At 54.9% G+C, this 27,281-nt stretch overlaps 5 protein-coding genes across 5 annotated transcripts; 2 read left to right on the forward strand and 3 right to left on the reverse strand.

Moving 5' to 3' along the window:
- Positions 1–7,796: 7,796 nt before the first annotated feature.
- Positions 7,797–8,234, forward strand: IUM83_18122 (reverse transcriptase; the record flags this gene model as incomplete). The annotated part of the gene is made up of 1 exon (XM_067943104.1): positions 7,797–8,234. The coding sequence occupies one exon, from the start codon at positions 7,797–7,799 to the stop codon at positions 8,232–8,234; it is 438 nt and encodes a 145-aa protein (XP_067783731.1).
- A 267-nt stretch (positions 8,235–8,501) lies between these two features.
- IUM83_18123 (reverse transcriptase) lies at positions 8,502–8,831 on the reverse strand (the record flags this gene model as incomplete). Its single annotated transcript, XM_067943105.1, has 1 exon — positions 8,502–8,831. One exon carries the CDS (start codon positions 8,829–8,831, stop codon positions 8,502–8,504), a length of 330 nt encoding a protein of 109 aa, XP_067783750.1.
- A 39-nt stretch (positions 8,832–8,870) lies between these two features.
- IUM83_18124 (uncharacterized protein) lies at positions 8,871–11,713 on the reverse strand (the record flags this gene model as incomplete). The annotated part of the gene is made up of 2 exons (XM_067943106.1): positions 8,871–10,070; positions 10,250–11,713. 2 exons carry the CDS (start codon positions 11,711–11,713, stop codon positions 8,871–8,873), a joined length of 2,664 nt encoding a protein of 887 aa, XP_067783713.1.
- A 1,048-nt stretch (positions 11,714–12,761) lies between these two features.
- IUM83_18125 (uncharacterized protein) lies at positions 12,762–13,187 on the forward strand (the record flags this gene model as incomplete). Its single annotated transcript, XM_067943107.1, has 1 exon — positions 12,762–13,187. The coding sequence occupies one exon, from the start codon at positions 12,762–12,764 to the stop codon at positions 13,185–13,187; it is 426 nt and encodes a 141-aa protein (XP_067783714.1).
- An 11,334-nt stretch (positions 13,188–24,521) lies between these two features.
- Positions 24,522–26,356, reverse strand: IUM83_18126 (uncharacterized protein; the record flags this gene model as incomplete). Its single annotated transcript, XM_067943108.1, has 4 exons — positions 24,522–24,530; positions 24,602–24,875; positions 25,809–25,858; positions 26,243–26,356. The coding sequence occupies 4 exons, from the start codon at positions 26,354–26,356 to the stop codon at positions 24,522–24,524; spliced, it is 447 nt and encodes a 148-aa protein (XP_067783715.1).
- Positions 26,357–27,281: the final 925 nt, after the last annotated feature.

Genomic DNA, 27,281 nt, shown 5'->3' on the forward strand with positions numbered 1-27,281 from the left:
TCGGCAAAAAGATGGATCTTGACGGAGTCACTATACCGCGGAAGTGACACCCGAGAAACCAGATCGAGGGGATCTGGTGATGTGGGTGGATCGAGGCTGTCAGATGTGTGTGGCGTCAAAGGGAGACTACTGGAAATACTACAAGATGACACAGAAGACGTCTACATACGGCAGAGGGCCAGATCCGTACTATCGGAAGTAGTTGGATCCAGATCACATGTACCCATGTGGATCCAGACCCGGGTCACCTGTACCCAGGCGGATCTGAGCTTCTGAGGGATGACTAGGATACGCTAAGCGGTGGATGGAGCTTACGCCAGCCGAAGGACCCCAGATCAAGACAAGTTAACCCAGATCAGGGACGGTGGGATCCGGATCACATGTACCCATGTGGATCCAGATCCAGATCACATGCACCCATGCGGATCTGGGCCTCTGAGAGGTGGCAATGGCAAGCGAAGTGGAGAAAAGAGTTTGCGACGACCCAAGGACTCAAGATCAGCGAGGATCAGCGTGAATCAAGCGGATTTAGAGAGGTGGATCCAGATCACATGTATCCATGTGGATCTGGATCCGGATCTCGTACGCCCGGGCGGATCCAAGCCTCTGGTAGACGGCTAAGACGAGGAAAGCGAGGAAAGGAGGTTGCAACAGCACAGGGACCCCAGATCAACGCAGACCGACCCAGATCAAGGCACTTCGGAGATCAGCGGATCTGGGGATCTGGTGATCTGGTGATCTGGTGATCTGGTGATCTGGTGATCTGGGGATCTGGCGGATCTGGGACTCAGTGGGTGATCTGGCGGCTACAACTCAACGGAGGGAACAAGCGACGATGCAGTGAAGGTAGAGGTGGTCCGTAGAGCCGGCAGGTACAGATGGGAAGATAGTTCGGATTGGGTGATGGGATTTTGGGATAGGATTGGACATAACCATAAATCAGAGTCGAATTTGCCTGGAAGTGCTCAAGTGGTCTACTCGCAGCGGGGAAACGCATATTGGCCCCGCTCGACGTACGCTGTGGATATTGGATTTGGCTCCACACGCACCCCAAGACTACCAAGCGCCAGCAAGCGGCCCTCACCCCCCAAAGAGTCTAATTTGCCTTGGACAACGCAAGTACCTTCGCCTTCGCCTGGAATCGGGATCGACATTGGCCCACCAAGAAGCGGCAAGGTACTGGGTAGCAGATCTAGTGTTGGTTGAATAATCTGGATAATATATTGGCCAGATCAACCTTCCTAGTGAACTCCCTACAAGTGCAGATCCCAGATCACCCGGAGTTAACTACTTGGCCGGGTGATCCAAGACTCTCAACTACCCTGATCCCGCTATAGGAAGCGGCAAGTACGACAAAGGGCGACCTACCAAGTCGCAACAAGGGCCTACAACACACCACAAGGCAACCACTCGGCCGGATCCAGATCCAGGCCGCCAGATCCAAGTCGGGAATCACTTGATCTGGACCAAGAACCGCGAGCAGAGTGAAGATTTCCGCGCTGCTCCACCGGATCCCCGCGTCTCGCCAAGACGTTCCTGCTTCAACACTTGGACTCTTCAGAAGTTACCAGAGGAGCAAGATCCAGCCCTACCGACGGGTACACAAGGTGAGGAGTTCAGCACTGATCACGGATCATCGGAGTACCCCCTCCGTTAGTCGGTGTCCGGGCGCTGTTGGGAAGTTGGATCTAGCAATCTCGCAGATTTTGCTGATCCCGCTACACCACATCGTAATTTTGCCCCCAGCTCAGATTCCCAGACTCAGAGTCCCAGAAGTTGAACCAAAACTGAGACTCGTCAAATTGGTTGGACAGCCGGGATATGGAATCAACATCGTAATTTTGCCCCCAGCTCAGATTCCCGGCCTCAGAGTCCCAGAATTCGAGCCAGAATTGAGACATGTCAAATCGGTTGGACAGCCGGGGTATGGAATCAACATCGTATTTTTGCCCCCAGCTCAGGTTTTCAGCCCGGCAGTCCCTCAACTTGTGCCAAAACTGAGACACGGTGATTGTGGGCGCAAGTTGGTGTCTGGATGCACGATGTTCGTAAGGATAAGCGGCAACTGGTGAAAGACAGCTGACGCTCCGAGCCTAGGACGTGACTAAAAGCCTACGGCGTGCCTGCAGGGACCGAAATATGATTTCGTGGCCTCGCATATGAAGTGGGTACACAAGCGATGGCTACATTGCCGGTCTGGGAGCTGCGGTAGTTGCTCTTTGGAGTTGGCGGTTGCCACTTGGAAGGTCGCTCTGAAGGGTCGCCCCGTTGTGGCTTTTTCGGCCCCTGGTGTCGGGCACACAAGATTCGGCCTGACCAGTCGCCTATGGATTTGGGCCAACGGGAGCCGCAGAATCTTGGCGTCATCCTGATTACACACTGATTTGTACCCAGAGTAATCAGTGTAATCAGGTGATGACAGACCAAGTCCGCCCAATCCCGGCCACAAGATCCTGGCGTAATCAGGATATCACTGATTTGCACCCAGGTGTAATCAGTGTAATCAAGTGATGACTGACCCAGACAGGCCAGCGGAAGGACGCCAAGGCAGCGACACGCATTCACGGGCGCCGCCAAGCCAGTAGTTTAGTGGGTGTCTCACCCTTGTTCAAGGTGTGCCCAGGAGATGTTTGCACCCTTACTTGATAGGCCCTTTGTATGTGCATGTGCATGATAATAATCAGAGTTTGTTTTGCCCCGAAGACCGCAAGCTGCCGCCGACGGGCGTGTTGCTTCACAGGGACCAAGTCCCTGCCCCCGGCGGCGCGCGCAAGGTCAAGTGGAGTCGCTACGAGTGTTCTACGGTCAAGCTCAGCTAACTCCAAATAAATTCAAGTTCAACAACCAAGCCTTTTCGTGTTTCGGCCCGGTTAGCCTTCGTTGTTGTATTTCCACACGCGGGACATTGGTTTTGCTGGTTTTTCGTGCTGGTTGGCTGGTTTCCTGGCGGTGCTTCATATTTTCGGGCGGAAGGTGCTCCGCTCTGAGGTTTCGGCAGAGCAACACCTGGGATAGTGGTTTCTGGGGTTGCTAGTGGTATCCGTGTGGCGCGAATAGTCTGGGATAGTGGTTCCCAGCTTCGCTGTGTCGCCTACATCAAGGCGTGGTGCGCGGAAGTCCCAGGGTGCAGAGCGAGAACCCTGGATCAAGGCAGGCTCAGACCGAGCCAACTCTCGGGGCCACTCTGGTCTGAGGGGCGAGTGAAGACCGTTGTGCGGCTCTCAGTCTGAGCCGCCGGAGGAAGTGTCGTGACTGGAAGCGACTCGAAGCCGGAGTCGCTGAGCAAGGAGGAGGCTGTTAAGGCCTAGAGTCCAAGGGCCTGAGAAGAGAAGTGGACTAAGTGTGTGTGGAGTGAACGTGTTTATATTCAAGAAAACGGGGCACAGCGGACTCAGCACGTGTGTACAAGGGCCTTCCAAGCAAGGAGCAAGCTTCGTCTGGGGGCATCTGGGAACTGTCGAGTTCGGAGGCAGCTGGTGAGGCCGACGCAAGTCTGGGCCCACAGCGTAGCCTTAGGAAGAACCAAGTCAAGGGATTGCAAGAGTGAGGAACACACGCCTCACCCAGCTTGGGATCTGAGATCTAATCTCAGATTCTGATTTGAGTGGTCTGAGATCAAGGTCTAGCCGCGAGGCTATTCCCTGATTTTGGAGCCCGCATCGCCACACTACAACGAGTATTATGAGCTTAGACCTTGCACGCAGGTTGAGGCTGAAGCTCAGACGTGGTTACAGGCTCCAGGTTACCGGGTTTGGAGATGTTCCGACAAACGCTACAGCTCAGGCTAAGATTAAGCTGACGCTCGGTGTACGGGTTGTTTACGTTATGGATATCTGGGTTTGGAATATCGGCGCAGGCATAGACTGTTTCTTAGGGATGGACTTCATGATTGCTGCCGGTGTCCGACTTTGTCCTCGCGAAGGTGTTGTCCGCCTCCGAGATGAAGCGTTTTTGTAGTTGGTTGATGGACCTGAGTTCGATCACGTTGGGCTGGAGGTCGGTGTATCCTTAGCTGAGACTGTACGACTTCAGCCGGGACGGTCCATGGTTTTTCCGGTCAAATATCACCAAGCTGAGTCCGACAAGGTTACTGAGTGGGCTGGGCGTGGTGATCAATGGGTGACTCAGTTCATCTATGGAGCTGGCAGGAGACCCAAGGCTGTCAAGGTGGTGAACATCTCATACCAGGTGGCGCGCATTACTCAGCATACTGTGGTTGCATGTCTGGTTGAGAAGGGACATTTACCTCGGGGAGATCGTTTTGTCCGGCCCAAGGCTCAGAAGTACCGGGAATGGAGCGCATTGATTTGTGAAGCTGAGCCCTCCCCGGAATATCTGAAGCTGGAAGAAATGGACGCGAGGCAGGCTGAGCTTGTTGGGCTTCCTGCCGTCGAGAAGCCAACTTACCAATGGCCGAAGAAGCTACTCCTGAGGAAGAAATCGATATCAGACTCTGTATCGATTACCGACTGGTGAACCAGCTAATCAAGCTCATGCATTACCCTCTACCTTTGATCGACGATCTGTTGATTGGGTTCGAGTGTGCAATGTGGTTCCTGAGCTTGGACATGGTTAGCGGGTTCTGGGCGGTGCCGATGACTTTCAGAGCGAAGCACATCTCAGCTTTTATCTGTCCGCTGGGGCACTTTCAGTGGACGAGGATGCCGTTTGGCCTGAAAAATGCTCCATTGATCTACCAGCAGATGCTAGACAATTGTCTGTGGGGTTTGGTACGTCTTCCGGCCTCAGAAGAGTCTCAGGTGGACGCTGAAGTCTTGGAGTTTCTGGGAATTAATGTCGAAAGCTCAGCTGGGCATGACTTAACCGCTATGGCTGAGAATATGACTGTATTCCAAAGGAACATCCCGGCGCCACCTCAGCTGAACCCTGTTTTGGGCCGAAGTTCATACATTGACGATATTGCTTATGGAGCCGAGACCTGGGAGCAGATGTGCGAAGATCTGGACCGATTACTGTACCGGCTGAGGTATTGGGGGATCTCAGTAAGCCTACCCAAGAGCGAATTTGGCAAGAGGACGATTTCGTATTTGTCTCATGAAATTGGAGCCGAAGGAATTCGAGCCAAGCCGAAAGTTGCCAAGGGTGTGCTGGATCTCCCGTTCCCGTCGACTCTGAAAGGTGTTCAATCTTTTCTGGGAAGTCTCAATTACTACAACAAGTTTATTGAAGACCTCCCGGTTATAGCATCTGTACTGTATGAGCTGACGGACGAGCAGATCCAAGCGGGCCGAGACCTCAGCCGAGCCAACGAGGCTTTCGAGGTTCTCAAGCATAAGATTGTGTCGACACCTCTGCTCAGACATCCGGACTCTCAGAAACCATTTGCGATCATCGTGCGTGCCAACCCATCGGCAGCTTGCGCTGTGCTGGGCCAAGAATATGATGGAGTTATACTTCCGGTTCGTTTCACTGGACGTGTCTTGCATGACCAAGAGCTCAGATACCATCCGGCTGAGAAGGAGGTGGTGGCGCTGATCACAGTTCTCAGAGTTTTCTACACTATGCTGGCTGGGACGAAACTGATCAAAGTCTATACCCGACATTCGGTGTTGAAGTGGATATTCACGTCACGATCACTCGAGGGACGCTGCGAGCAATGGGCGACCCGCTTAGCACCTTGGCCTTTGGAAATTCACAAGATCCAACGAGATGAGGACGGCTTGGCATCGATTATGGGAGCTGGGATTACCCCCCGTGATCAGCTGGATCAAATAGCTGAAAACCTTATCCCGGCCAAGGGACGAGTCATCCGAGCTCCTCCTATTAGTCTTGAGATGCTCGAAGCTGATTATGAAGGCTGGTTGCTCAGCTTTGATGGAGCGGCTAAGCTATCAGATCGTCGAGGCTCAGCAGGATGTATTCTCTGGAAATTACCGTCTTGGGATGTGGTCGAAGCTTGCGGTTTTCATTTTGAGGATGCTACGGTGAATGAGGCTGAGTACCATGGATTGATCGAAGGCGCGAAGATGGCATTGGCTAGAGGGATCTCAGAGTTGGCCATTGTTGGTGATTCTCGGATTGCAATACAACAGGCTCAGGGTCTCATCCAGTGTCTGAATCCGAGACTTCAGATGTTGCTCAACGAATTTGAGAGTCTGCGCCCAAAGTTCAGATCAGTCAAGCTGGTTCACGTTAAGCGCGAGTTCAATGCGGCAGCAGATTACCTGGCGACGAAGGCTTTAGCTGCTCGACACTCTGTAACATTTGATGACTCGGTCGAATTGGCTCAGCTGAAACAGCTGAATCGTATTCCTGAGAAGTTGATTAAAGAACAGAGGTCTGAGGCTTAACAGCTCGAGCCAGATCTTGATCAAGGATCCGGAGTCAAGCTGGATATTGTAGTCGAGCCTACGACGCTGGCTGAAGCAGCCGAACCTTTGTCGCCTGAAGCTAGGATATTTGTTGTCACAAGAAGCCGTGCCCGGGCTGAAGAAACTTTAGCTGAAGCCAAAATGGATGATCCGGACTCAAATGCCGAAGGCAATTCTCGGATGGGAGCCGACGAATCTTCTAACCGCTTTTCGCCCGAGGCTACGACACCAACTTTAGCGATTGCCGAGAGGTGGCGGCGAATATTAGCCCAGCAGGAAGCTGAGCCGTGGATCAACAGGCTCCGAAACTACTTGAGTGGGGATCTAACGGAACTGTCCTACGCAGAAGCTGAAGATGTGGCCAAAATTGCTAATCAATTTGTGCTGGACTCTCGTGGAGCCTTGTATTACCTGAGCAGAGCTACGCCAAGACGCCCACGGAATGCGGTGAATAACTTGAGACTAGTGGTGCCAAGTTCGCTCCGGACTGACCTGCTACACCTGAGTCATGAAGACTTTCAGGGTGCTCATCAGGTAATCACCCGGACGTTTGAGCGGTTGCGCCAAGAGTATTACTGGCCTGGAATGTACGCTGATGTCGAGCGCTTTGTCAAAGAATGTGTGGATTGCGTCACAGCCAAAGGAGCTCCGCCCAACCCTGGGCCGTCACCAGGAAATATCCTGGCGACTCGGCCGTTTGAGGTGGTCTCCATGGACTTTGTTACGAATATACCAAGGTCTGATCGCGTCAATACGTTTTTATTGCTATTCCAGTGTCTGTTCTCGGGTTATGTGATCTGTAAGCCGATGAGTTCAACCACAGCTCAAGAAGTGGCTGAAGCCTACATGGATCGGGTGTTTCAGCGGTTTGGCGCAAGTGAGATGATACGCCATGACCGAGACCCTAGATTCATGGGCGAGGGTTTTGCGAGATTCAGAGACATGTTGGGAAGCCGACAGAGAGCTACGCTGGCGTACAGGCCTCAAGCTAACGGCCAACAGGAACGATGCGTTCAGACTGTGATCCGAGCTGTCCGAGCTTACGTGGCTGAGCCAGATCAGAGTGACTGGGACGACCAAGTTGAGAAGTTGATGTAGGCTTTGAACACATCCTTTGATGCTACTCGTCTGGACACTCCATTCTATTTGGTGCATGGCTGGGACCCTCAGAGTACCCTATCCGCCATGCTTGGACCTCAGCCAGTCGGGCTTGACCAGAAAACTGCTTATGAGTGGCGTCGAGGTGTTCAGAGGCAGTACGAGTACGCTCGGACTTGGGCTAAGGATCTACAAGCTCAGGCTAAGGCGAAACGCTCAGAAGCTCAAACGAAAGTTTGGCGGGAATTGTCCGAGAGGCTCAAGAAAGGATTTGAGGTCGGGGACGCGGTTTGGTTATACCTGGCCCGAGTCCAACCTGGATTGACGAGGAAATTCGCTCATCTGTGGCACGGTCCGTTCAGAGTCATGGAGACCTCGGACGGCTTCCGCTGCAAGCTTAAGATCGAGGGCTCAGGCTACAAGCTGTACCCCTGGGTTCATATAAGCCGGTTAAAGCCTAGAGCGCTGTTCCCCAATCGTCCGACCGAAGATGTGGAAGTCGCTGAGGAAGATGACTTTGACGCTGCAATCCTACCTGAAGATGTGGATGGTCCAGATGAAGCTCAGAATGAATACGAAGTTGAGAACATCCGAGATGTTCGCTGGGTGAAGCGATCCCGGACCTCTAGACGGGTCCGGGAGTACCTGGTGAAGTGGAAGGGCTACTCTGAGCTAGAATGGCTCCCCGTGTCTCAGTTGAATTGTGGAGCGCTTCTCTATGAGTTTAACCAGGGCGCAAAAGCACAAGCACGGTTCAGAGCTATGCAAGCTGGAGACGAGCTGCCTGGGTCTGACGCTCAATAGGCTAGTCTCAGCTAAACAGTGCATGTGCGTGACGTCTTTGTGTGAAAACACAAGCTTTCATTTGTTTTGCGGTTTGACTATGGATAGTGGAGAATGATATTTCGATTGGAGAGAGGCTGCCGACCCGGGAAGGACTTTGTAATGTGCAGTGGAGTCTCAGAAGATGAAAAGCTAAGGCTCTGAGCAAGTGATGAAAATGCATGGAGTTGTAAATAATTAACGACTTCGAAATTCACTAATCACATGCAAAGAAACTTGGCCACAAGCTCAGCGGATGGCCGCGAGCACATCTTCGAGCCTGTCGTGGTTGAAAGCTGGATCCGGCTTGACGGGGTTCTCGGAGCGCTCCTCGTCGCTGAGGAATTGATTCACCAGCTCGTCCGGCGCCAGATTCATGAAGGCGTTGTCAGAACGACGCGTTGCCCACTGGGTCCGAGCGCACTCGAGGTCATCGACCGTGTCCAGCTGAGAGGAGAGCGAAAAGCCGAGCTTGGGATCTCGCGTAATCCAGTAGCAGGGGTCTCGTGGAACCGCCCAGAGACCCGGCTCGTGCCAGATCTTCTCGTCGTAACGGCCGATCTTCTCCAGGCTGGTCATCAACTCCTACCGCTTGGCGTCGAACTCGGAACCCCGCTCCTAGCGATCTCGGTACATCTCAGCCAGGCCAGGGATGCCACGCATCTCAGCTGAGGCCTGGTAGTCGTGACTGGGATCCATCGTAACCCAGTGGAGCCGCTCCCAATATTCGCGTCTCCAGCGACTCATGAAATTGGCGATGACCGTCAGCGCTTGAACCATGCCGGGCTGCATGTTGCCATACTGGAAGAAGACAAGCGAGCGAACCCGGCCCTTCCACATCTCGTCCCAGGGAGAAGTCCGCAGGAGCCTCCAGTAGTCGAGCGCCCTCCAGCGGAGGTGCAGGTGCTTCATCATGGACTTGACGGGCATGTACCGCGGAAAGCCGAAGGTTTGCTGGAGCAGCTCTTGGACCTTGATACCGTAGTGGAACCAGCTACCGCGCCGAGGCCGCTCAATGACCCCGTCATCCTCCGCGGGCTCAGGGATGTTTAATTTAGCTCGGCTGGTCTGCCCGGCTGAGCTCTGAGCCGAAGCCTTGGCTGCCTTGCCTGAACCGCTGCTGGACCCTGCTGAGCCGCGAGAACGCTTGCCACCAGACGAAGGCTGCTGCCCGCGAGTCTGTACTGCGCTGGGGCCCTTAGCGGCCTTGCCCTGGAAAGTTTTGTCGGTCTTGGGATCGTCCTCAGAGTCCGAGGAGAGAAACTCGAAGATGGAGTCGTCTTGGCTGGGCGGAGATCCCGGACTTGGGTGCACAGGCAGGGAGCCCCAGCTTTCAGGGACGTGGTCCAGCGCGGGATCCAGGATCTGCTTCAACGCTGCCTCGTAGTAGCCGCCTGGGACGTACGAAGTCCACGGTGTCCGGTCCAGGCCCTCCCAGTAAATGGCCGAGACCAACATGCCCACCAGAGCACGCTTGCCGAACTGGTCGTGGAGCATTTGGCGCTTGCGGACCTCAGCGACGGCATCCCAGAACGTGAGCCCGTTGAGCGTCAGCTCTCGAGCGTCGGCACGCAGGTCCTCCCACTGGTACGGCTTAGGAACGCGACTGAGGGCCTTGGCCTCAGTGACCCGCGACGGGGACTTCTTCAGCGCCCGAACCTTCTGCGGCTTGAACATCTTCGGCCGCTGGTCCAGCTTGACCCGGTCGACGTACAGCATCACTCGAGTAGAGCTTGGAGTGCTTGGCGCTGAGTGGGTCAGGTCAATGGTTGAGCGGCCTGCTGAACCGGCCCCTTGGTCTGCCGAAGTGTCAGCTTTCTGAGACCCCGGTGGAGATGGGACCCCAGACAACGGCAACCTTGGTAGCTTGCGACTTGCTTTGCCGGATGAGGTCGTCGCTGGATGAGACTTGCCGAGAGGTGTCCGCTCGGATCCAGCTTTGGCTTGCGGAGGCGAGGTGCTGCTTGGCTGAGCCGACTTGGGCACAGCTGCCTTACTTTCTTGAGGCACGTAGGGCCACAATCGTCCGAGTCTTCGTCACGAGCTGAGACCTGGAGCAACGTCCGGTACTGAACTGGGACGGTGTGTCCTCGCTGGTAAATACGAAGTAACTCGAGCAACCGCTTCCAGGGGCCGCTAAGGTTGGCGTTGCCAGCCAAGAAATCCATCAAGCCGTCAGCTGAAAATGGCTTCGCATCCGTGAGCCGGGCTTCAAGCTGAGCAATCTGCTTGCCACGGAGGTCTTGCACACGTTGGAGCTCGGCCACCTCGGAAGTCGACGCCACGAGCCGATCCTGCAAGTCGGACTTGTCGGTACTGAGGAGCCCAGCGACAGCTCGGAGCGCGTCGATCTCAGCTTGGAACTTGTCCGACGTGGAAAAGCCCGATGCTGAGTCTGGGAGGTCCAGGATTTGCTCAGCGTGAGCAGCTTCCAAAGCCGCCCCACTGGCAGCATGATCGGCCTTCTGCTTAGCGAGCTTGGCAGTCAAGCGGTCGCGCTCAGCCCTCAGACGGGCGGTCTGAGCCGAGGCGTCCGGCGCTGAGCTCTCCTGCTCCACGGTCAGCAAGCGCTGGACCACAGCCAGCAAGTGCCGAGTCGTGTTCACCGTCCGAGCCGCAAGTTCTTCAACCCCGTAGACCTCAGCGAGCGCGAAAGCTTCACGCTGCAATGCCACCTGGACTCTGAAGTCCGTGAGATTCGCCGGACGTCTTGGTTCGGGGCGCAGCACTTCAGCGACCGCTTCACTGCCGAGCAGAGAACTCAGCCGCACGAGCTCTGTGTCCGTAAGCCGAGGGAGCGGGACCACTCGCGAAAGACCATCGACGGTGCCCGCGAGGACACTACCGCGATTTATGTCTTGTATCGACGCGGGCACCGTCGTCGTTGTGGCTACTGGGATGGAAACTGCGGTACTGCTGGCGACGAAGGAGTCTGGCCGGATGAATGACGGCCCGGTGCGCGCGAAGCCGCTTGCTGCCGCCGTCGTGAACTGCATAGCGAGAGCAGACGCCGCACTCAACGCGTCGGACGATGGGAGCGACGCTCGCGACTCTCCACCGCCCGATCCTGGCCGCGGCCCCGTCGAAGAAGCGCCTGCAGGCGCATGGGGCTCCCCAGGAGCCGCCAGTGGCGTACTGGTGGCCTCCGGCAGCTCGTGGGACGCCGCAGAGGCACCTGCAGGTGCCGCCGTCGCGCTGGTTGTCGTCGCGAGGCTTGCAGTCGTCGTCGCGGTGGAGCTGCTGCCGGGCGCCCCGGAGGCGCCGTCGGGCGCGAGAATGCTTCTGCCGTGGCTACCACCCGTTGTAATACTGCCGGATGTCGCTTGTGTGGTTGTGGAGGTTGCTGGAAGGTGCGCGGTGGTCGCAGGAGCCGCAGGAGTGCCCTGCTGCCCCCCACAGTCTCCCCCCGTGCTTGAAGAGGGCGCCGGAGGCGAGTGACCCCCTGTAATACTGCCCGGCATCTGCGGTTGTGCAAAGCGGAGGCGGCGGAGGCGTCGCGCTCGCTCGATGTTGGAATTTGCTAAATGGCCTGGTAAGACAGACCACAGGTTCGGCAGGATCCGACGAGGGCGGGACGAGGCGATTGACGGCATGCTTGGTTATGAGGGCTGAGCCCAAAATCGTGATTGAGCCTTTTGGACTCGGTCCTCATAAGGGATGGTTGTGACGAGGCTCGCTCAGATCTTTCCGGCGAACCCGTCAATAGCCTGCCGCCAACGCACTCTATGTCCCACGCACGACCCTTAGGGGATGGGAGAGGGCAGCTGGCTTCAAGGAACCGCCGCTTCAACGAGAACTGGCTCGGAGACCATGGACACACTCTCGGCCGAAGCCCCAGGTCTCAGCTGGGAGGCTTAGCTATTTCGCTGAGACTATTGCGACTCTGAAGCCACGATGACTGAAGTTGACTATGGATTGGCTTGACTCCTGTGAAGTTTGGATTGCGGTCACCCCGCTAAGCTATGCTTGTAGTGGGTCTAACTTGACTCACTACTTTAGCTTACACGTTGCGCAACGTGTATGAGGAAGCGTAAGTACTTAGTAATTACTTAGGTTAATTATATTTGAATACACAAATATAAGTTAACTTAGACAAGACTCCAAGTAGCTAGTTTAAGGTAAAATGAGAACTGTATTGCTTGTAAATTGATCTTCCTCTAAAATCTGCTAAAAACTGTTTATCATCTATGAAAGGGTTGGCAGCGGCTGGCTCTGATTGGTAGAAAGATGCTGCTTTCTACCAATAGGATGTGTGGACCACTCATTGTGGTGGTCCACTTCAATGTATCCATTGGTGTGTCTTACACCAAGGCGAGGAAGTATCCAAAACTTTTAACAGATAACCTATCTGTTAAATTCACAAGTGGCTTGTAGCCACTTGTGCGTGTAACCCCGTTACACCATCCCCCCCTTAAGGTTAGACGCGCGGGGTCCCCGCACGTCAATCTTTTGGAATTGACCATTCGTCAATTCTCCGCGTTTGGAGAAGAAATCCGCGCTCATTCAACGATGAGCGCGCCACAGAAAAAGACCTCGAAGTCGGTGGGGAGTCATCTCTCCATCGACGACTACTTCGAGCGTCAGAAGGCGAAGTATGGCGACGTCGTCGACTTCGACGACAACGATGAAGACATGGAGGGCGAGGAGGACTCGCCCTCAAAGCGTAAAGACTCAGTGTCGAGCGAATCGCTCGACCCTCACGCCAAGATCGTTCGTCCGCGTGAAGGGGACGAATCGGACGCTTCGAGTTCGAAGCGTTCGCGTACTGAGAGCGATACCCCACTCGCTTCTGCTGGGGCTCTCAGTACTCCGCGCGCTGCTGCTGCAGCGCGTGATGTTAAAGCTCTCGCGCGCTGCGCCTGCAGCGCGCGATCCATGGATGCCGTCCGCGTCCGAGATCGCGGACCGGTTTGGGAACTCGGTACCTCCGAATGAGGTGCCGTTGTATGCAGCGCCATCAAAGATGACGCTGTGGCTGCCGAGCTGCACTTTGATGCGGAAACGCATCAAAGGCGCGATTACTACATCGGACTCTTTCATGAGCTCCGATGGTTTCAAAGCAAGAAGACATCTTCTCGCAGCAAAGTGCCCGAGTGGCAGGCACTTTGTCAAAGTTGGAATGCTTTTGTTGAGAACTTCAACAAGAGGCCGAGTGCTTACCGTGATCGGATTAAGCAAGCGCGTGATCGCTTCGAGACGTACTCGAAGCGTGGAAAGCTGGAGCAACTCACGTTGCTGCGGAGGAGGCAAATGTGCCGTGCGCTGTGCCCGAGGGCTTTCAGTGCACGAAGTGCTTCAGGCGCGGTCCGCTTGAGCGACCGCGACCTGAACGGGTACACGTCGTTCCGTGTGCCCGAGAGTCTTAAGAGCTCCGTGCTAAGTTCTTAGCACGTGAAGGTTCGGGCGCTGGCGATGATCGCAGCGCTCGTGTTACTTCCGCTGCGCCAGTGCGTACTGCTCCTCGTACGCCCTCACCATTTCCGGAACGTCCTCCAGCAAGACGTTCCGCGGCTCCCATGTATCTCGATGGGGAGGAAATCCTCTCCAACGAATACGAAAACGAGCCCCTTGAGGGTTCGTTTTCGGGATACTATGGTCAACAATCCGCTCAACAATCCAGCGGGTTGAGCCGCGGGCGTCACGGATCGGCGGTGGCGGGGTGGGAACACGCCCCGGGCATGATCAGCCCCGGGCAGATCAGTATGCGCCTCTCCACGACCGGGTGACCGTCGTGGAGCGTCTGTAGGCGCTGAGTTCGCCGCCCTGAAACAGGAGCTGGCGAACCAGAAGGCCCAAGTCGCGGCGGTCTCGCAGACCGCCTCGAATATCCAGGTCGAGCTGGGGACCCAGATGAAGGGGCTCCAGCGCGTCCGCGCGCTGGAGGAGAGGTTGCTCGTCGCCGAGACCAAGTCTCCGCTTCTGCCTCGGCTCCTGCCGAGGCTTCGGGTCAGCCGAGCTAGATGGCTCGTGCTGCAGGTATGGCTTCAGCCGTCCGACGTAAAAGGTCGGATGGAGGCACATGCTAGACGGTATGTCTAGCGTGTATGCGTTGCCGTGCCGTGCCAACACAGTGAACGGCCCGATGAAGCGCGGAGCAAGCTTGCTTGCTCCGAAATCCGAAACTGCATGTCTAGACAGGTTTTGTGTAGCTAACAAGACCAATGAACTAACTTTGAATTCATTTGTATTGCCTCTGCCCACATTGTCTGCGTTCAGCTTCTGTTTGTCAACAGAAGCTGCTATTGCGTCTTGGACAAACCGAATTACGGCTTGTCTTTTGGTGATGAAATTGATTGCATCCGAGCTGAAGTCATGCAGCTCGTTCTCCGCTAGAGGCCCGGCCTCTGCGTGGTTCTTTGAGGTGTCTGCGCCCTGCGCAGACCCGTGGTCGTTGTCCTTGTTGGTGGAGGAGTCTGCGCCCTGCGCAGACTCATGTGGTTTGTCCATTGTTGCAGCTGACACTGTGCAAGTGTCAGCGGTTTTCTGCGGCTGCTGTATCGCAGTCGTAGATCCTCCCTCACTTAAAGTGGGAGCCATCACTCCGAGTAAACTCGGTAGACGTGGATGCCGCATGGCATTCACGTAGAACGGTGTATGCCCGGTCGAGGCATGCACTGAGTTATTGATGGCAAACTCTGCCATCGATAGGCACTCGCTCCAGTATTGGAACGAGTGAGCGTAGCTCTTCAAAAGTCGACGAGCACGCGATTCACGCGCTCGGTTTGACCGTCCGTCTGCGGATGATCCGCAGTCGACATTGAAAATTGGCTCCCAAGAAGTGTAAACACTTCTTGCCACAGGTGCGCTGTGAAGCGCGGGTCTCTGTCCGACACGATGTCGGACGGCATGCCATGGTGTTTGAACACCATGTCGACGAACAGACGGGCCGTTTGCTTCGCGGTCACCTCTGCCGGCACCGCAGCAAGATGGTACATCTTGCTGCAGCGGTCGACGAAGACCACAACACCGGTATTCCCTCCGCTGTCCGGGGGAAGACCAAAGATGAAGTCCAAAGACATGGACTTCTAACACTCCGACGGAGTCGGTAGCGATTGTAAAGGAGCCTGCGCGAATGGCGCAGGATTTACGCGTTGGCATACCTCGCGAGCACGGATGTACTTGCGCACCCACTTATACTGGTGGTGCCAGTAGAAGTTGCGGGTGAGAAGGACGTATGTCTTCCTCACGTCCGAGATGTTCCGCGGTCGGGGCATCATGATATTCGTACATGATCCTGAGTCGCAGGTCATGATCGTTCGGCACGACAATGCGGATCGCGTTGTCGTCGACTGCATTGTAAAGCAGTAATCCGTCGTGCATTCGAAAGCGGTGTGCACGCGGACGAAGGTGCTTGGGCAGCTTCTGATGGGACTTGTCAGAAGGCGCTGTGCCATAGGCCAGCAAGAGCTTCGTGCCCGCGTCGTGCACGTACGCGGCCTTCACATCGTCTAGCAGAGATGATGTGGGTTTGCTCGATCGCGTGACGTCAATGGTATTGACGTCAGCATCTTCTGCGTAGTCTGGCCGACGTGATAACGCGTCGGCCACTACATTCAATCTTCCGGGTTTGTATTCGACCCGGAAGTTATACTCCGCAAAGAATGAGAGCCATCTCGCCATTCTTTGTGATATGTGTGGTGACTTCACTGCAGTGCGCAGTGATGCATGGTCCGTGTAGACCACAAACGGTCTACTTCCAAGCGAATACACTCGGAACTTTGCGAGTGCGTATTTCGTGGCAAGGAGTTCCTTGTCATGCACCGGATAGTTGCGTTCAGCTGGCTTCAGCTGACGCGATTGGTAGTAGACGACACGATCACGGCCCTCGTGGTCGTGCTGCATCAACGCACATCCGATCGCGAAGTCGGATGCGTCACATACGATGGGGAATGGACGATCTTGGTCAGCCACTGCCAAGATTGGTGCCTCAGTCAAGCCCCGCTTGACTGCATCGAATGCCTTTTGGCAATCGGTTGTCCAATTCCACACAGCTTCCTTCTTAAGAAGCTGTGACAGCGGGCGGATCTTGCCCGCGTAATCCTCCACGTATTTGCACAAGTACGTGGCCAAGCCAAGGAGCCGCCTCAGTTCCTTGACACTTGAAGGCGTTGGCCATTCATTAATCACTGTGACCTTTTCCGGGTCACGGCGAACACCGTTTTTCCCTACGAGACACCCGAGGACGGGTATCTCGCTTGCCCCGAAGATACGCTTGTTCAGGTTCGCGTAGAGCTTATGTTTTCGCATAAGCTCAAGTAGCTTCCGGAGATGCACCCTGTGTATCTCTACGTCGGTATTTCCGTCCACAGCTCGGCTGTGGATGAGCACATCATCGAACTAGCTCGGTGCGAAGTCGCGCACCGAGCGCAACATGTGCGTCACGCACCTGTTGAAGGTCACAGGGGCGTTCTTAAGCCCCTGTGGCATCACTAGCCATTCCCAGAGCATGCCGCTTGGCGTGCTCACTGCCGTGAGAGGGATATCGCTCTCACGCATTAGGATCTGATAGAACCCGTCTCGCAAGTCGAGAGCACTGTAAACGGTGCTCCCGGCCATCGAATCGATGATGACATCTTTTCGTGGTATCGTCTTCTGCGCCGGTACCGTCGCATCGTTCAGCTTGTTATACGCATGAACGATGCGCCATCCGCCCTGTGGCTTTTTGACACAGAACGTCGGAGCACTGTGCGGGGACTTTGATTCCCGCACTTGTCCTGCTTTGCGACGACTTTCAAAGAAGTCGTCGATCGCTTTCACTTGCTCTCGCGGCAGTGACCACTGCCGTGTGACACAGTACTTCGTGCCCGGCACGAGATCAATCTCGTGCTGTATGCCCTTATCCTGCGGAAGCTCCGCAGGAATCTCTTCCGGGAGTACGTCTTCGTACTCCCTCAACAATTCGTAATAGGGACTCGACTTCAGCGAGTCCCAACCTTGTTCCTCGAAGCGCTCTCGCTTCGTCTTCGCACTGAGAGTGTCTTCACTCTCAGTGGTACTTCCCATGAAGAGCTGGCTCAGCTCTTCGCTCTCGCTCTCCGTTCGTTCGCTGTTCGAAAGAACGCAGACCTGCTCGATGCGTCCATCGTGCAAGTCGCGTGTGAAGCGCTTCCAGCTCATGGCTGGAAGCGAAGTCAACTCCGACGCCGTCGTCGGAGGATTAGCGAGTTCCATTTCGCGATACTGGAATCCAGTATCGGTGCGCGTCAAGACGCTTAGCGTCTCGACGTCCGGCGTCATCGCCCCAGTCTGCCCAGCAGACTGTTCTTGTTGCGTCTCGGTCCCGGACCGAGACTTGCGCAGCGTTCTCCGCGTGCGCCGTATTCTTGTTGTGCGGAACCCGGCTTCGCACAGTTGTTCTTCTGGTCCAGGCCCGGCCGTGGACAGTTGTTCGCCGGTGGACCCTGTCCGCGGGCGCGCGGGATCAAGCCCGGCTTGATCGCGTTTTCCTTCGTGCAGCCCGGCTGCACGGAAATATGTTCCTTCGCCGGCAGACCCTGTCTGCGGGCGCGCGATATCAAGCCCGACTTGATCGCATGGCGCTTCGTCGTGCAGCCCGGCTGCACGACAGCATGCAAATTGCGTCAGTGCGGTACGTTTGCAACCGTCCGCACTGTTTGCAGCATCAACTCCCGGAGTTGACACGCCTTCGTCACCTCGACCCCATTCATTGGTGGAGCCCCTCATGACCGAGGGTGCGTCGGCTCCCGGAGCTGACGCGTCGTTGTCGATCTGACCTCTTCGGGTCAGGGACTGTCCCTTACACGCTTGAACGTGGGTGTTGGTTCCCGGAACCAATACATCTTTTTCTTCCGACGTCGGCAGCATTGCCGACGCGGGTTTCACTTGTGCGCGCCCTCGGGCACTTCTTGGGCACTCCGGGACAGCAGCATAAAGCGCTGTCTCGATTGGTGAGCCGCGCGCACCTGCTGGTGCGTGCGCTGCGGTAACAGGGCCATCGCTCTCTGTTCCGCTGTCGCGGCCGAAGCGCACGAGCGTGCGCTTCTTCCAGTCTATTATGGGATCAAGCCGTGCAAGCCACGGCATGCCCATTACCACGTCGAACTTATCGTCCAGGTCCAGGACGATAAAGTGTTCGACAAACACTTGTTGTTTGTACGAGAAGCGCACGTTCACGACGCGCTTCTCGGTCTTTACGATGGCACCTGTTGCCAGTCGTACCTCCAGAAGCCTTCGAGGTACATTTACATCCTCGAAGTCAAGTCTCGGCAGGCTTCGTAGTCGAACAAAGTTGTTCGACGCGCCTGAATCTACCAAAGCTCGAAGAGAGTCACTCGCTCTCTTCGAGTAAACCTTCAAGATGACTAGGTTCGGCCTGTCATCTTGTTTCTTGCAGCGAGAGCTAGTCGCACTGGGGGCTGCAGTTCTCAGTGTCGCGTGCCCGATGTCGGCACGCGCGACTGCATTACCAGTAGGGCGCCCCGCGTCTACTGGATGTTCGCGTTTTTTGTTGGTCCGCGGCGATGCCTAGCATCGCCACGACGGCCACCTCCAGGGGGCATGGGAGCTGTGCACTCCCGTGCAAAGTGACCGATCCTTCCGCAACGGAAGCATCGCACGTTGCCTCCCTGCTGCTGGTAACCAGCAGTTGTTGCGTTCGAGAGGTCCATTGGTTCTGGACCTCCCGTCCTCGCTACCGGGCGCGGTTGCGGCCTCGGTACATTTACATGGAGTTTAGCCTGCCGCAGGCTAAACTCTTCTTGCATGGCAAGGGTGATTGCAGCTTCGAGAGTACTCGGGTACTCTCGGAAGAGATAGGTCTTCACAGGCCCATCTCTAAGCCCCTTCATGAACGTGACGACCTTGGTCGCCTCGTCAATCGGGTTAGTCACGATATTTGATACCAGATATCGTGCGCGCTGCGCGTAAGCATGGACGTCATGCTTACCCTGCTGAAGGTCGAGGAACTCCGCCCTCGACCGGAACTCGTTTTGCGGGGGCTCAAACGCTTGTCTGAGCTCCTCTTTGAACACTTCGTACGTGCTGAAGCACGTAGGATCGGAGAGTCGGCGTCCATACGCCCAACTCCTTGCGCGTCCGCCAAGGCAGGCCATGGCGAACGCGACCTTCGACAGCGGGTCGACGATGCGTCGAGCTGCTATGGCTGTGTCGAGCTCGATAAGCCACCGGAGGAGAGACTCGCCCTCGCTTCCCACGTAATTGCTTACGCTCAATTTCAATGATTGAGCACGCGGTGTCGTCCGTGACGACGCCGTCACTGAGGAAGCAGCATCACGCTGCTCCTTCATGATGAACCCCAGAGCAACACCATGTTGCTCCGTCGGCGATAGCGTACGCAGCATCGTAGCTATCGCCGCTTCTCCAATGACTGTTGACAGTCGTTGGAGGGCTTCCCACTCTGGGTCGGACAGGTGGGGGCGGTCAGCGCGTGCAACATGCGTTGCAGGCGTGTTGGAGCTCTCCATGGGCACCTCCGTGCTCATTTGGTTCTCGGCTCCGCGTTCGTACACCGCGTACGAACGTCAAGCAGTCGGTCGTTGGACGGACTACAAAGTGCTACCAGGTGTAGTGGGTCTAACGTGACTCACTACTTTAGCTTACACGTTGCGCAACGTGTATGAGGAAGCGTAAGTACTTAGTAATTACTTAGGTTAATTATATTTGAATACACAAATATAAGTTAAGTAAGATAGGATTCCAAGTGACTTAGATTAGGTAAAATGAGAACTGTATTGTTTGTGAATTGATCTTCCTCCTAACTGCTAAAACTGTTTATCATGTATGAAAAGGGTTGGCAGCGGCTGGCTGTCAGAGCCCCGCCAATATGCACGTCTCTAATTGGTAGAAAGCAGCATCTTTCTACCAATAGGATCTTTGGGTATGTGTGGACCACTCATTGTGGTGGCCCACTTCAATGTATCCATTGGTGTGACTTACACCAAGGTGAGGAAGTATCTAAAACTTTTAATAGATGACCTATCTATTAAATTCACAAGTGGCTTGCAGCCACTTGTACGTGTAACCCCGTTACAACTCGCGAAAGACCATCGACGGTGCCCGCGAGGACTCTACCGCGATTTATGTCTTGTATCGACGCGGGCACCGTCGTCGTTGTGGCTACTGGGGTGGAAATTGCGGTACTGCTGGCGACGGAGGGGTCTGGCCGGATGAATGACGGCCCGGTGCGCGCGTAGCTGCTTGTTGCCGCCGTCGTGAACTGCATAACGAGAGCAGACGCCGCACTCAACGCGTCGGACGATGGGAGCGACGCTCGCGACATTCCACCGCCCGATCCTGGCCGCGGCCCCGTCGAAGAAGCGCCTGTAGGCGCCTGGGGCTCCCCAGGAACCGCCAGTGGCGTACTCGTGGCCTCCAGCAGCTCGTGGGACGCCGTAGAGGCACCTGCAGGTACCGCCGTCGCGCTGGTTGTCGTCGCGAGGCTTGCAGTTGTCGTCGCGGTGGTCGGGAGCGCGGTGGAGCTGCTGCCGGACGCCCCGGAGGCGCCGTCGGGCGCGAGAATGCTTCTGCCGTGGCTGCCACCCGTTCTAATACTGCCGGATGTCGCTTGTGGGGTTGTGGAGGTTGATGGAAGGTGCGCGGTGGTGGCAGGAGCCGCAGGAGTGCCCTGCCGCCCCCCACAGTCACCCCCCGTGCTTGAAGAGGGCGCCGGAGGCGAGTGACCCCTTGTAATACTGCACGGCATCTGCGGTTGTGCAAAGCGGAGGCGGCGGAGGCGTCGCGCTCGCTCGATGTTGAAATTTGCTAAATGGCCTGGTAAGACAGACCACAGGTTCGGCAGGATCCGACGAGGGCGGAACGAGGCGATTGACGGCATGCTTGGTTATGAGGGCTGAACTCAAATCGTGATTGAGCTCCTTGGACTCGGTCCTCAGAAGGGACGGTTGTGACGAGGCTCGCTCAGATCTTTCCAGCGAACCCGTCAATAGCCTGCCGCCAACGCACACTATGTCCCACGCACGACCCTTAGTGGATGGGAGAGGGCAGTTGGCTTCAAGGAACCGCCGCTTCAACAAGAACTGGCTCGGAGACCATGGACACACTCTCGGCCGAAGCCCCAGGTCTCAGCTGGGAGGCTTAGCTATTTCGCTGAGACTATTGCGACTCTGAAGCCACGATGACTGAAGTTGACTATGGATTGGCTTGACTCCTGTGAAGTTTGGATTGCAGTCACCCCACTGAGCTACGCTGAGCTCAGACGTCCCGGATAGACACCTGTTGATGGCTGGATGCGCGGCAAACAGAGCCGACCTGGTCTCAGCTGAACTCGCTGCAGCTTGGCTGAGAGTCGGCCAGCTTTGGTGGTGAAGGCGCTGAAGTCTCCAAGTCTCAGCTGGAAGAACTGAAGTCCCCGGGTCTAAGCTTGGATCACTGAGACTAGCTGGTCTCAGCTGAAGCCAGTTGGTTTCAGATCTCACTACTCTGAGCTTGGGTGGTCTCAGCCGGAACAGCTGGAATCTGTATGTCTCGGCTCAGGTGTTTCAGCGGGATGTGCTTGGGCTCAGCGGACGCTCCGGAGTCTCAGTTTGGCGACCCAGGTCTCAGATGATGCGGACACTGGTGGACATTTATGCTGGGGGTCTCAGTTGGAATCTCGCCTGAGACTATGGGGGCTCAGAGTGGCCGATGGGTACACGGTGAATGCGCGCTGCTGAAGGGTCGCGTCATCAAATGATGACGGACTCATATATCAGCCGGGATGGGACCAGCTGTACCCGGGTACGACATACTTTCGACCAATGAGTCACCGGGGATCAGCTACTTATCACTGAAGCTTCGTTGAAGATCTGCTGAACCCATGCCTGACCACGCTGGATTTTGCTGAGCTCGGCCCATTATTGGCTAAAACTCAGGTTGAAGCACCGAATGCCTTAGGCACACTGGCAGCTCTCAAGATGGTCTTAGCACCCTTTGTGGGTGCTCTCTGAACGGCGCTGTGCGCCCCCACTTGATAGGTCTTTGTTGGCATGTGTGATAATTGAATCAGAATCGAATTTGCCCCGAAGGACGCAAGTGGGAGCGTTTCCTTGTGTAAAAGGGTGCCGAGGACCGGTTCCATCAAAACTCAACCCCATATAGTCTTTTTGGGTGTGCCTCGGTGTGAGGAGGAGCTTAATTAGCTATTTTATATTATTACGTGATCTGGACGACATTACCGACACGTATTTCGTATTTTCGGGGAGTAAGTGACTCTCCTGAGGTTTCGGCGGAGCGACTACGCGGGGGCTGAGATTGGCTCAAGTCTTCAGTGCGGTTGCTGAATTTCGCTCATTTTGGAGCGTGGTGCGCGGGCGTCCCTGGGTGCAGAGCGAGAACCCAGACTACGGACAGGCTCAAACCGAGCCAATTTTCTCGGGGCCACTCTAGGTCTGAGGGGCGAGTGAAGACCTGTGGAAGCGGCTCTCAGCTGGAGCCGCCGGAGGAAGTGAAGAAGCTACGGAGACCAGGTCCAAGGTCTCGGAAGAGGTGGACAAGTTACGTGTGGAATGTCGTGTTTTGTATTGGAGAAAACCCGGGGCAGATTGGGTTGGACACGTGCGAGCTGAGACCTGTTGAGTGGGGAGCAGGTTTCGTTTGGAGAGCGCTGGGGACATCTGAAGTGGGAACAAGGTTGCTGTGGCTGGCTGACGTCTGGGCCCAAAGCGTAGCCCTAGGAAGAACCGTCAAGGGGATCGCAAGGGAGGTGCACACGCCGCGCCTGACCAAGGACCGGAGCTGGGAAATTTCATCCGAGCCGTTGTTGGGCTCAGCTGAGGTATTTCAGCTGAGACCCCAAGACTCTGAGCCTTCTGAGCTCTAGTCCGACGTTCGGCGGTCTACGTTTATTCAAGGTTCGATCTGGAAAGCCGGGAATTGGCCCGCACCTCGCCACAGGAATCTGAGCTGGGGGCAAAATTACGATGTTGATTCCACATCCCAGCTGTGGCACCCCAGACCAGAGATGAAATCAGACGCCTCACGCCACACTCTCTTCCCAGACCCCAGACTGCACATCTCAGGGTCTGGTGCACAGACAAACATTAGATCGCGTTCCAGATCCCAAAGTCTCAGACTATCGACATCACTCTCAGGTTTCAGATCTGCCGGCACTCCAAACTGTTAGGTCACCAATCTGAGGTCTGGGATCAGAGACTTATGCAACCATGTGACTCCAAATCACAGATCCAAAAGGTCAAAGCTCAGCTCTCTGCCCATGATCCGACTCAAGGCCTGGAACCTCTGATCTGTGGCCTCTAGTTCGAATCTCAGACCTCAGCCTCCAGACCGAATTCAAATATCAGACCTGGGGTCCGGGGTCGCAGCATCTTAACGTCCACAGAGCCCAGTTTCCATTATGAGCGATTCTAGCGTAAGAACAGAATCGTCTCAAGCGTCAGCGGCAATAGCCCATGTCGGTGATGGCCAAAGGTTACCTTAGCAATGCTGAAGAAGCGTTTTATCACGTTGGACGTGGGCGGGATGCTCTTCAGTTGCTCGTACGTGACACAATCCTGCTCAAAACGTCGACGTTTGCGTAGACGCTCCACACAAGACCCGAATGCGTCATCTTCTTCCGCATTACTTGTCTCTTCAACCAGCCTGGTCGCTTCAAACTGCTTTAAAGCGGCCTTATCAGCCCTCATCAAGTGATGCGTTTTGCCTCGGAGCACGCGAACACACCCAGACTTAAAGTATGGTCTGTGCACGATGTTAGCTCGAGATCCTCTATAATAAAAAAAACAAAATTCAATTATTAATATGATAACAAATACGCATCCTCCAAATACAAACTTGTCAAGAAAGCGTGCATATTGTGGATTTATAGAATTAGCTTGCCAAACCACTCACGGACGTCGAGCAGATCAACATCTTGACCTTGTAGGACTTTAGAGACGGACTCAAAGTCGCGCAACTCTTGATAGAACGCGCGCAGGCGTTTGCTTGCTGCCGGCGAAGGCAGCAACTCCATGATGTCGTCGTCTTCGACGTCGAGGAATTCGAGTAACTTGATGTACCGCTGTACCATATCGATGGTGGTGCTCCAGCGCGTGTCCTGGCGAATTACAGACCGAAGTGGAGTTTCAATCTTTCCTAAAATAATTACAAAAGTGAGCATGCTTGTGTCAGGAACACATTGCTACATCACAAAGACACGATATAGCGCTTACCGTAGTTTCGCCGATTGAGTCAGGGTACGCAGCTTAACCATTATCACCTGGACGGCATCTGAGCCCTCTTCGTGTGATGCCATCTCCGCTTGAATAGCAAGATTCAATCCGTGGCTTGCGCAACCTACAAGCGCTACACCCATGAGAGTTGCAAGTTGTCAGCTACAAGGAAGCAACACCGCTCCAGCTGTACGCCATACTCACGCGGTAGCATAGTTCGAGGTGCCCTTGCTCTGACAGGACATCGTCTTGCGCGTCGAACAGCGGCGCCATAGTCAGCTGCGGCGTCTTTAGACAGCCATTTACCTCATAGCAGGCAAACACGGCGATGCAACGCTCCGATGCATGTGTCCAGCCGTTGAGCATGATGCTGAAACGTGCAGGGATTTCCGCCGCGATTGAACGCTCAACCGCGAGGATGACCCCGTCCTTGCCAGCCCGCAACATCTCCTGCGAGATGGGATCCAGGTTGGAATAGCTGAATAACATCCAGACAATATTGCTGTTAGTTACATAAGCAGCATAAGAACAACAACAACAATATGAAGTACAAATATATCGCCTAGCTTCTCAACTCTCGCAGAAAGCGAGAGGAAGATTGCACATGACGATCCATGTCATTCTGCCATGGCGATTGAGTGCTGAGTGGCGGAAGATGTTGACGAGCGACCCTGTCTCCCCTGTTGTAGCGTCGAGCATGACTGTCTCGTAGTCAGGGTGCTCCTTTCTGACATGTTGGATCAGGTTAGAGTAACCATTCCGACGTGTTTGCGTCCGCACCGAGCCGCATCGGCAACATAAATATTCCAGAATCATCTCATCGTTATCATCGCAACACGGGCGGAAGTAAAAGCCCGAGACTTGGGCATTGGTGTAGGTTGGGCGAGGGGGGCAGACAGCACGAACCATGACGCGGGTGGGGACTTGGGGCTTAAGCAGTAAAAATTGAAAACTGGGGGCTGTGAGCTAAGCGCAAACCAGCTACAGGACGTACCAGTAAACCCAGCCTTCCGGAACGACTAGCAGCAAGTTGAGATACAGATACCGCTGAGAAACTTTGGCATATTCAATTTTTTGTTCATAGAGGGTATAGATAAGCCAAGAGTAATGTGATATTACAGTTTAAAATAGCTGGTGCAGTTTAAAGCAATGGTATCGGCGCTTACCTCCCCCACGCCTCATCAATCCAATCCATCGCTTGTTGTTGTTCTAGTGGTAAACGCTCTTACCAGGAGGTGCTCGCTCCAGTGTGGATAAAGCCGCACCCTTGTGGCTTTATTTCGTCCAGGACTCTGTAGCGATTTGCTAGATAAAGCCGCAAGCAAATTCAAAAAGCCGAATAGAGCCGGCCCTATAAAGCCGAAGATAACTCCGCGAGATTGGCTATACAACGGTATACGAAAGGCTATACCTGCTTGTATACTCGACTAATTTGTGTGGGGTTTGTGTTTCGGACAGATCCTGCTCAGGTGAGCACCACAACACAACCCCCCCCCTCAAGTTCCCGTCCAAATCAGCATACAGCCAGCCTACTCATACAGCAAGCCTACCCTGGCATGATGGGGCGCCTCCAGGGCTACGAGCGGCAGCAGTTCATTGAGACGGGCTTACCGAAGAAGGGCGGCAGGCTCCAGCTTTGGTGCAAGCATTGTCATGCAGCTTACGGCGACGAACAAAGATCTGATACTGCACCCGCGCCCAAGATCGTCATAGGGCGAGATACCGGTTATTTTTTCAGCGAGAGAGAGGCAACATCAATTTTGAGAGAATTGATACTGCCTTTGCGAATGGAATCCCAAGGTGGCTGGAGCAACAAGATGGCGTTCGACGTCGAACGACCGGTACCTCCGTCTTAGACTTGCCCTTCTTGCCCTTGGTCTCCATGCGAAGCATGGGCGAGCCGTTGGCGGTCGTCGCGATCAGCACGAACACGGCGAGCGCAGTGGTGAAGAACCTCATGCTGCTTTCGGTGGGTGCGTGGGAGGTGACTTGGCGGTGAGGTGGAGAGACTTATTTGCAGGAGCTTGCTCGGCTCGGTGCAAAATGAGAAATGAGGCCGAGCAGCGCTCAACGAAATGGAGCGCAATACGCTTGAGACACCGTGGCCGCGGTTTGAGTTGGAAGCCGTCCGTTGCCGATGATTCAGATAACGTTCGGGTTCAGGATGCCCGAGGGCACCAGGTGGAACTTGTTCGGTGTGGCCCGCGTAGGAGCCCGCAAGAGCTCGGTGATGGCTTCTTTCGGCTGTGTAATCTACAAAATATAACGCCCAATCAGGTACGATTTGTCCGGTAATGTCCGGATATTGGCCACCACTTGCCCCACCAATAAAGCCGCGGCTAAATTATAAAGCCGATCGGCTAAAAAAATCGATAAAGCCGAAAAGCCCAAAATAAAGCCGCGGCTTTATCCACACTGCTCGTTCGGGCGGGTCGTCGGGTGAATGTGTGCATGTTTATGTGTACCTACCGAACATGATTTAATAACATATTTGGGGGTACAGCTAATCGTGTGCCAAAGTTAATCAGCGGTATCTGTAGCTGGTTGGCAGCAAAAATAATTATACGTAGGTCTCTGTCATAAATTATGATACATCAAAAACCAAGCAATAAATTATGAAGTTAGCCGTCTGTACCTACCAAAAGACGTAATCTATTGTTATTTTCAAAAATAATGTTATTGCCAATGCTATTTCCGGAGTCCCTGCCAGGGATACTCACGCCTAGAACAAACCAAACCAACCAAAGTGCAAACTATTGGTTCGAAGTTATATTTCACGACCTTTGAACCAATTTTCGCCGTTACTTTGGTTTGAACGTTACCAGACCCACGCTCTTGAACCATTCCTGAGGTTTGGAGTTTCGTGGTTTGGAGTTGAGCTTCA

Source organism: Phytophthora cinnamomi, assembly GCF_018691715.1.
Source record: "Phytophthora cinnamomi strain GKB4 chromosome Unknown Contig96, whole genome shotgun sequence".
Lineage (NCBI taxonomy): Eukaryota > Oomycota > Peronosporomycetes > Peronosporales > Peronosporaceae > Phytophthora > Phytophthora cinnamomi.